General features: G+C 42.3%; 1 protein-coding gene across 1 annotated transcript; it reads left to right on the forward strand.

The window, feature by feature from the left end:
* Positions 1–124: 124 nt before the first annotated feature.
* Positions 125–6,392, forward strand: LOC121813041 (PHD finger protein 12-like). Its single transcript, XM_042216488.1, has 6 exons — positions 125–832; positions 2,335–2,439; positions 2,563–2,709; positions 2,824–2,919; positions 4,578–4,896; positions 6,246–6,392. The coding sequence occupies exons 2-5, from the start codon at positions 2,412–2,414 to the stop codon at positions 4,772–4,774; spliced, it is 468 nt and encodes a 155-aa protein (XP_042072422.1). The 5' UTR covers positions 125–832; positions 2,335–2,411; the 3' UTR covers positions 4,775–4,896; positions 6,246–6,392.
* Positions 6,393–10,086: the final 3,694 nt, after the last annotated feature.

Below are 10,086 nucleotides of genomic sequence, written 5' to 3' on the forward strand. Positions count from 1 at the left end.
AAGATTTTTCAAGAATTTTTGAGATAAAAGGAAGGTTGGTGATTCGCCTCTAACTAGGTAGGACAGCAGGGTCAAGAGATGGCTTTTTAAATCAGTGTTTGGGGTTTTTTGTGTGTCTATGTACAGAACAGAAGTCTGAACAGACCAACGACCTGCCAGAGAAATCCTCCTCCAAGCGCTCTGCCTCTCCATCCGTGGAGCTGCTGCTCAACGCTGGCCGGCTGCAGCTTGACGGTCTTCCTCCGGGGGCATCAGAGGACATGAAAACTCAGGCCTCATTAGAAAGGACTTCTTCCCCTGACCCCTGCTCTAAAGCTTGCAGTACACCCAGTGACTCCCAGGGGGCCTCTCTTTCCAAGGACAGCCCATCAGGGCTAGTTCTTTGCAAATGCAGCGTGACACCATGTCAGAACTGTAGGAAACCTAATGGGCCTCTGGAATTGGTTCAGCCTCCCAGAGCCAATGGACCTGTAGACTGTAACAGTGCCTCAGATTCCTGCAGACAGGCTGAGCTACAGAACAGACTGAAGGCTGGGAAGAACGCCATCAGCTTCTGCCTCTGGACTGGTGAACCACATAGGAACAGAAACGGTTAAGAAGGAACCCGAGAGCACTGTAAATGCATGTGCCCAACAGAACTGCCCCACTGCCCCCACGATATGGCCCCACAGTGGCCAACAGAACCACAGGAGCCAGACAGAGCCCCAGGAGGAGTGTGTGAGCACCGATGAAAAGCCCTCCTTCTCAATCACCAGCAGTTCCTTCACAGATGCACCATCTAGAGGCAGCCAGGAGCACGACACAGTAAAGTTTGCATCAGCAACTACTCCAGGTACACATCAGAAATGTCAAAGCTGCAGTCTTAATGTATCACTTTATACAGCTAATAGTAATAATTAATAATGATAATAATAATAATTTATTCTAATAATACTTTAAAGTGTAAGAGATAATGTACAGTAGCTATAGTGATTACGAGGGCCCCACCCTGGAGCCAGGCCTGGGGAGGAGCTCAAGGGAGTCTAACCAGAGACTGTGTTTTAGCCCATGCAGTCTGGCTGTGTACAGGCTAAAGAGATGACATAGGCCCACCCCCCATGTGCTCACCACTTGGAGGAGGTGTTGTGGGGGTTTTGTGCAGTGTGTGTCGGTTGGCAGCCTTTATGTACATGGGATGATCATTTTGTTTTGGTATTGAGAATTGCATAATTCTATTGTATTAGTACTGACTAGTAAATTTCTGGGATGGTGGCAGATGACCGAAGTGTGAATCCATTGTCACTGCTATGGTACAATAGTATTACAGTGCAATATTAGTGACACAGCACGAGTTAAATCTAAGCACAAAAACAGCCTTTAGTGTTTTCTCTGGAAATTTAAGTACAAGTAAAAACATAACACTGTAGTTTAACAGTAATTAAAGTAAACTAAACTTGTAATTCTAAAGTCATCATACAGGCTTGTTCTTTCTGCCTGTAGTACTAGCCAGGGCTGCAACTATTCATTGAGTAATTTGATTACAAGAAATACTCCTGCTGTTTCATTTAATGCATGACTCTTTAGAGCTTGTCACGTAGAGCTTGTTAACTTAACACTGATGTCAGATCAGTTTCTTTCACCAGCAGATGCAAAATTATCAGAGTGGATGGTGTTTGGTCAGTGAATTATTTATTTAGTTTACTAAGAGTAAGACAAAAAACAGCATTTCTATTTGGTACAGACTGCTCAGGTGGGAAGCTGACTTGGTATCTGACATCTCTTTACGTTTACTTGCCACAGACTGGACAGAGCAGTGTCAGGTGACAACATACATGTTAGTATGTCTCAAAGTGGACAGTAAATCATGGGCGGACTATTGACAGATTTTACAAACCAAAATAACTGACATGGGCAAGACCGTATCGATCAGAGGTTCTGAGTTTTGATTCATTTTCGATGTGATAGGAGAGAGGTCCAGATAAACGACTGGCATTAACTGGGAAAAAAGTGGACATTGGTGTGGTCAGAAATTACTTCTGATAACAGTGCTTCTGTCAGTTTGCTGTAACTCTTCATGCAGTAGACACACCAGTAAGATGTGCTGTTGATTTTTATTGGGATCCTTGACTCCCAAAAACCCAAACACATGATAGTTAAAGGAGATGAAATAATGTTGCAACAAGTTCTCGTGACTCTTTGAAGTGTGTTAAATGAAGTCTTTTTGTAGAAATTTTGCAAGTGTATCACTTTGTGCATCAACCAGTTGGAGTGACTTTTTAGACACTGAAACACTTACACAGCTGGGCCGTCATATTCAATGTCAGTTTGTCTGTTTTTTCCTCTCCTGTCCCTCAGACATAAAGGCTGCTCCTGCACTGACGGACTCACTGCTGCCCAACACACTGCCCTCCATCACCAACCTGTCCAGCTGCATGAAGGATGGAAAAGAGGAGGATGGGGGTGAGTTTGTCACTCTGTGGCCACATGTGACAGTTTAAGAGCCTTCGTATTGCTGTGTTCTGCTATGAAGCACACGAAGATGTAATTAGCTTCTAGCGGTTGTGTGTGTTTGTGTGTGTGCAGGGATCGAGCTGGACAAACTGGATGCAGAGATGATCAAGCTCTTGGCCTATCAGAGGATCCAGCAGCTCTTTGCTCCCAAAGTGCCCAGCACTCAACCTCCCCCCACCACCAGCACTACCCCAAAAACCTCAGCACCCCACCCAAACAGTAAGACACCTTTGCACTACAGTTTAGTCTGTTTACTTGTCAAGAAGTCCGTTTTTCTGCTGTTTGATTGCTGTTTTGTTCTAATTATTAAAACCTACACTCTCCTCCTTCCAGGTCAGAAAAAGGTGCAAGCCAGAGCGGTCTTTTACCCTCTGACAGGAAGAGGAGCAGCTGTCAGCATGTGCTATAGGACGTTACACATAGGATCAGGTAGGACATTCAGTCGCTGTGACTTTGACCCTGCTGCATTCTGTGCCCTGGCTCTGAGCCACTCTTAGGTTTCACCTTTGATGGGGAAAGGTTCACGTAGGAGAACAGCATTAAAGCTGGTCTCACGTAGTTTTTTGAAATTATACCAGTTCACCAAACTCAAGTTAATCATGTTTGATTTAGGTTATATTCTTGCCTTGTGACTAAAGTTTAGTAAGACCGAAGTAGAACATAGGTAGGGCCCCATCATACCTGCTGTGTGGTGCCTGGCAAATGTCACCGTACAGCAAAGTTGATGTTACATGTTGTAAGCTGTCATCTCTGCTGGTCATGCACTTCTCCATTTTTATAATCTGGTGTGTTGTTGCATTGCTGCTGCAGCTGGGTTAAAGTCTGTTTTTAATGGCATCCTAACATCATATCAGTACAGAAGTTTAGAGGTTCACAGGTTTCACAGAGGGAGATGTTGAAACTTGGCAAAAACTTTAAAATTCCTCGGCTTCCAACTTTGACTTCTTCTCCTTCTCTACCAGCGCTGATTTGGAGGACGGGCAACACCTATTGTTCAGAAGAATACTGCAGCACGTACATGCTAGCATGAATGGATATAGCTGTGTGATGGTATTACTGGTGACACGCAAAGCGGCCAACACAGCAGGTGTACCGCCCTTAGTTTGGTTCAATCACTCTTACAGATATAAAACTGGGAAGTGATGCAGAAGCAGTGTGTGGAAAAACTAACAACACCCCATCATTCATCAGCTTGCAGAACCACCAGACAGATTTGCTGACGTGCTTGGAGTCATTGCACTGCCTGATCCTTGGTGACTGTTTTTGGACTTTAACTCCTGGGAATATTTTGCAGCTGTCTTGCATGTTTTCCACTTGAATAGTGAATAATCTTTCTCATGGTAGAATTATGAGCGTGTTTGGGACTGGCTTCATGCAACTTCAGATACTGACATGCAGCACTCATTTATTCTTTAAGACATCTTTCCTCTTTGGCATTATGTCGACACACACACCAGAATGCTTCTGAGTTTATAGAGGTGGTCACTCGTGCTGATAATCAGTTAATCATTTGTGTTTGATTAGCAGTATGTACCTGCTACTTGTCATCTTTATTTCTATGGAAGCAACAAGGGTTTGCTTAGTGCTTCATACACTAATTCTGCATTTTGGCTTAGTTTTGTCAAATACATGACAGTAATGTCATATTTTATAGTTCATCTGAGGTTATATATCAAGACTTAATTTCAAGACCTGCTAAAAACAAGATGATTTTTATTTTGTCCTAATATGTAAACCTTGACAGAAGGTATCCTTTTAACCATGACTGTACTTCTGTACGACAGGCAGCAGTACACGACAGAGTATAATATAATAATATACTGAGCCTGTACTAGCTCCCAGTCTCTGCATCATTAGTCAGGTTGAGTGATAGTTGTCTGTGAAAGTAAGTTCTTAGACCTGTGAGGGTCACAACAGGACCATGTGGAATAAAAATTACTGAACAAAAACACAATATGTCACATTGGAGTGCAGGTCATTAAAATACATTTTGACACGTCAATATTGCAGAAAAAAAATCCATGTTGCAAATCTGTATTCTTTGTGTTGTGGGAAAGGGTGTTTAAGTCTTTAACTGTTTCTTTAAGGTGCTGACATGGATGTGTGCCTTACAAACTACGGTCACTGCAACTACGTATCGGGGAAACATGCCTGTATTTTCTATGATGAGGTGAGGCCGTTAAACTACATCACTCTGCAGAGCACTCCTGTGGTTGTTAGTGACCAAGATGTAAATTGTGTGTGTGTGTGTGTTTGTCGTCCTTCAGAATACCAAGCATTATGAGCTTCTGAACTATAGCGAGCATGGCACCACAGTGGATAATGTCCTGTACTCGTGCGATTTCTCTGAGAAGACCTCACCATGTCCACCCGGTGGCCTGGTAGCCAAAGTCCAAGGAATCATTCGTAAGTACATCTCCGTCATCTGTTTGGATTGGCTTGAAGGAACCCAGGTCTGTGTGCCCAGTTTGACTTGGACTGCTGATGAGGTCGTCACTCATAGATTTTGTATGAACCTTTTATGAATATCCATCCATCTTCTTCCACTTAGCCACTCATCTGTATGTGTTCTGGTTAAAATAGTTAAAATTTTATTTGTGAAGAAATCATAACGTCATTGCTTCTGTAAATTAAAGGAATACTTTAATTTATACTCTAATACTGAATAGAAGTGTAGCCCCCCATGTGCTTAATGTCAGTGTCCTGTTTGTTACGCTGACACTGCTCCTGCAGTATTGGTCAGCTTTTAGTGTTCTTCATCCAAATTGTGGTCAAGGTCACATTTGTCATTCTTAATGGGTACATGTAATTAGTTTATGCAGTGCAGTGAACCAATGACAAGAAAACTTATCACCTTCTTGCTGTAATTCATACCTTACAGTAGCCTATGAGATGTGCTGAGCTATGCGTGCTTATTTTTAAGTGAATAATATTAGCTTAATATAAAACTAAAATAAATAAGTGAACATCATCATTAGCTGTCTTCAGTCAGCCCATGTTCTTGGACTGCAGCTGCTGGCTCTTGTTCTGCTCTGAGTCCCAGTGAGCTCATTGTATTCTCATTGTTGGAGAACTGCACACGAACCAGTTCTCCGTCTGTTGTAGGTTCTGGTTAGAGTGCCAGCTTGAAGTGCAGGGAAAAAACAAACCATGAGTTTGGTGTTGGAGTTCATCTCCATCCATAATGGCGATCTAGCCAGCGAGCCTGCTGGTAGAGAAAACACCAAATGGGAAAGAACGGGCTGGCTTATTATTAGCTATTGCAATTTCAAAGTAAAAGTAAGGATGCAGTAAACGTACAGTACAGTGGTAAACTTGGTGCATGTGGCATTGTAGCAATGAGAAAGGTAAATAAAGTGTAAAATGAGCAGTCAGATATACTTGTTCTGTGGCAGACCACGTTATGTAAAGTCTGAATGTTGCTGTATCACATAAAGCTTCCAGTCTTAATCTGTTATTAAAGATCATTTGGACAGATGTTTGATTAGTAAAGAGCTGCAGTGTGAAACAGCATTAAATCAGATTTCTCTGAAACTGTTTATAGATGATGAGTGTAAAACATGTTTGCCAGAGTTCAGCTTTCCACATGATTTTAGTCTCATTTTCAAAACAAAGTGTTAATTTTTATTTTGTGGATAAAATGTAATCAGTGAAATCTTTTCATGGTTGCATTGTCTCCACATTAATGGAGTTTACTGTGACACTAGTCTGTACAGACGTCTTTCTCAGACCTGCTGCATTTCTTCTTTGCGTAGGTCGCAGTAAGAAACGGGAAGAGGACGAGGGAGCCAACTCCATGGTGGGGTTGTTGCCAGTAGGAGGAGTGATGAGTAGGGATGGGTACCGGTTCTGACATAAACGGTAGTAACCAGACCGAAAAGCAGCGCACATTTCGGTGCTTTATTTCGGTGCTTTTTTTTCCTGAGCTGTGATACACTTCTAGCCAATCATTTTACGTTTCCGAGGATAGTAGGCGGGGCCAGGTACGTACGTTCTTTTAGAGCAGAGCTACAGATTAAAAATGCCCAAGGCGAAGCGGTCAAAAGTCTGGCTGTACTTCACAGCAAAATATGCAAACTCAGCAGCAACAAGTGCTTTAAGCTGATACTGTGATACTGTCAAAGGAGGTAACACCTCGAATCCGATGAAACACCTGGCGACGCATAGCGTTTTTTTTTTAAAAGCCCAGAAATGCGCCGTATTTGATAGCTTGCTGCGAGACCTCACACCGAGCACATCTACTGCGGGTGGGTGCCTGTTATCGGACCCGGAGTTAGCAACATCCCCCAAAAACCCGAAGAGCAGAGTCCTGGCCCCTAGCCCTGCCAGTGTAGCAGAAATGATGAGGATGATGATGCAGCAGCAGCCGTTCTTCTCTGCGTGAGTAGCTTAATGTTGTTCGTGTGTAATTTACGTTGAGTAGGCTAACCACGTTATTACATTAATGCATGTAAGGTGAACTAGCAAACATCATCATAGCTACATGCGGCTGTCTTCTTGTTTGATGGCAGATACTCCCTTCACCCTGGCCAAAAAGGCTAAAATGACCAAAGAAAAAGTGGAAAACAGTTAAACATGAGAGGTTTTTGGACAAAGTTTGTGTTTTTTCCATTGTTTAAGCACTGCTTCCAGCCAAGAGTGATACCATATATGCCCCATAGCTGCAGAAAAGGCTAACATTGTTATCTTTTTAAAAAAACAGCTGAACATGAGAGGTTTTTGGACCAATTTTGTGTTCTCCATTCTTTAAGCACCGGCACCGTTTCAAAAGTACCGGTTTGGCACCGGTATCGGATAAAACCTAAACGATACCCATCCCTGTGATGAGTAGCCAATGTCAGGGTGGTGCTGAGCCGTCTTGTAGCTGCAAAGCGAGTAGCTCCAGTCTAATTGGAGGCAGCGGGGCGGGCTGGGAGGGCACGGCCCTGCTCCACCATGGCAGCTACATCAAACTGGGCTGCCTCCAATTTGTCTTTAGCATCACTGAGTTTGCCAGTAAGCAGCCCAAAGAGGAGCAGGCCACTACACCTGCTGCCAGTTGCACAAGCACCAACACCAGCAGCAGCAGTGTCATCAGCACCACCCTCACCACCACCGCTAACACCTCCACACCACCACCACCCAGCACTGCCACAACAAGCGGCTTTTCCAACCAGGATGAGGCTGACTCTGAGACTGTACCTCCCCACCAAGTGCCCGTACTGCGTTCTAACTCTGTTCCATAATCCGCACAGGAAGCCCCGCCCTCCCTCTTATTTTGCACCTTCTGTGTCACGATGAAGGGAAAGCTGCACAGCTGGTTGGTCAACAGGGAAAAGTTCTTTTTTGCTTGTTGTTTTAATGGTTTATATCTTTGCATGAACTTGAAGTATTATTGACAATCTCTTTTTTTCTTTTTTCTTTTAAATGACTGACGTAACCGTTAGGACTTTGAGCAAACATTACTTCCTTGCGCTCAATCTTTGTTTTTGCCAGTATATTAGTTATGTATGGTGTAACCTTTTTGTCAGTCAGCCCATTTAGCACAAACATTTTTTTTTTCCTTTGTAGTATTCAATTCCATACATTCTAATTTCTTTTGCTGCTTTTGCACCACAGGTAGCTATATATGTATGAAAACATACATGCTTATACACTATAACATGTATATATAATGTAAATACATTTTAATTCAGTGCCTCTCGATTGGAGAAACATTGGATTTCATGTAGATTTGCCATTTTTTGGTTTTTAACTGTACAGCTCATTGAATTTGTGATACTGTGTAGAGTACCAGACGTTTTGTGATAAAACTTGTTCTTAGTCTGTACTTTCCGCTGTAGTCCATCTGTAAATACCGTATAGTTTTAGCACTCATTTTAACATCTTGTGCTGCTGTGTATATAAGCACTCTTTGTCTGTACCTGCTTGTCTGTTCAAACCTGTAAATACAGAAAGATTTTCTAAGAACAAACTCAGTGTTTATGCCTGTTATTTTCAGCCTTGTTTTAGGTCCACTTTGAGCTCTAGTTTGGTTTTCACTTTCTGAGACAGCAAGTTCAGTACTGACAGGGGTGGATCTACAGGGGTGGCATTGGGTGGGCATGTGCCACCCTAAAATAATCTTTGCCACACCCTAGTTGTTTGCATATGACATGTTGTTTATTAAAATAAGCTAGCATTAACACTTTGAGCCTAGCTGCAATTAACGTTGAATATAAATTCTAAAAAATGAATATATTGCATAGCGTTACCCTCCCTCCCCTATTAGAAAATGGTTCAGCCCTGCTTTATTTCTTGTTGTCGGTAGCAACCAATGCCTATGATTGGGCAGAGCACATTTGGAATCAAGAGTTTATCAATGAGGTCGACGCGGACCTGGTCATCATACTGTTCATTCAGAATGCTGGTGGGCTCGGCTTGTTTCGGGACAAAAAAAAAAAATAAAAATGGACAAAGTGATGACGTGCTCCATGAAAAGCAGACCGTGGGTTGGAACAGAAATAAACAGAGATGTGTTTTGTTTTAATTTCTGTACCTCATGGTTGTTTAATTCAAAAATACAGGAAGCAGCAACAGATGCAAATACAGTTATTAAGGTGTCACACATTAGGGCTTTCACAAAGTTGGTGCATTAACTGTTTAGAAATGACAGCCATTTTCAGAGGCTCGAAAATAACTGGACACCCTGATATGATTTTAAATAAAATGATCATTTTTACATCTTTGATGAAAATCTTTGGCAGTCTGTGACTGACTGAGGTGTAGATGCTCGGTCGGACCTTTACTGCAGCAACTGTCCGTTTGTTTGTTTGTCTCTCTGCCTTCAGTTTTGTCTTTGGTACAGTTATGTGCAAAGTAATAGCAGTGTGTTTAAAACAACAGAGGAAAAGTTCCATGTTCTTAATAGCATTTATTTCCATATATACAAAGGCACTGGGAGCCGTGCATATTCAATCCCAAATGAAAACATGAACAATTTTTTCATATTTTTTTCTTTACTGAAAATGAAGAAAAAGAATATTAGGGTGTTCACAAAATCAGCAGTATCTGCATTTTCATTTACAAACGGGAATATTTACAGTATAAACTGAAAATAAAATGTGGATTTTGCTTTTCTTTTAACCTGTTAAACCCCAAAGGGTTTTCTGAGCTTCCTGCTCGAAAATGAAATGCCCAAAATTAATTCAGTATTTTCTGCAATTACAAACTCTGTGTATACAATCTTGGTATACACAGAGTGTCAAAAATAAAGCTATGTGACACACTAATGTGTGATCCCATCAGAAGTAGTACTTGTTAAAAAAAATGAGAGATTTGTCACCGAAGTGAACTATGTGTAATGAGGTAGTTGCACCCCCCAGCCTCCGGGTGGCGCATTGTTCAGTGAGACAGAATAGCGAGGTCATAGGTCCTCCTCTCCAATATGGCAGAAGCGAGGCAAAGAGAAACTTCACCAGTCCAGGGCCTGCTGCTGCGTAGGGACCAGCTGTGACCGGGACAACATCTGAGTCCCACCTTGACACAGAGACTGAATCATGTGACAACACAAAAGTGCACCAAGCTAAACTCAAGAGACAGAAATCCAAGAAGAGCAAAAATGAGCCACTAAAAACC

The sequence above is a fragment of the Haplochromis burtoni genome, unplaced genomic scaffold, assembly GCF_018398535.1.
Source record: "Haplochromis burtoni strain Fernald_Lab_line unplaced genomic scaffold, NCSU_Asbu1 Contig_1078, whole genome shotgun sequence".
In the NCBI taxonomy this organism is placed as follows: Eukaryota; Metazoa; Chordata; class Actinopteri; order Cichliformes; family Cichlidae; genus Haplochromis; species Haplochromis burtoni.

Coding starts and splice junctions, on each gene's coding strand:
- LOC121813041 (XM_042216488.1), top strand. CDS start 2,412: ATGAAGGATGGAAAAGAGGAGGATGGGG. Junction 2,440..2,562: donor TGGAAAAGAGGAGGATGGGG/GTGAGTTTGTCA, acceptor GTGTGTGTGCAG/GGATCGAGCTGGACAAACTG. Junction 2,710..2,823: donor CTCAGCACCCCACCCAAACA/GTAAGACACCTT, acceptor TCCTCCTTCCAG/GTCAGAAAAAGGTGCAAGCC.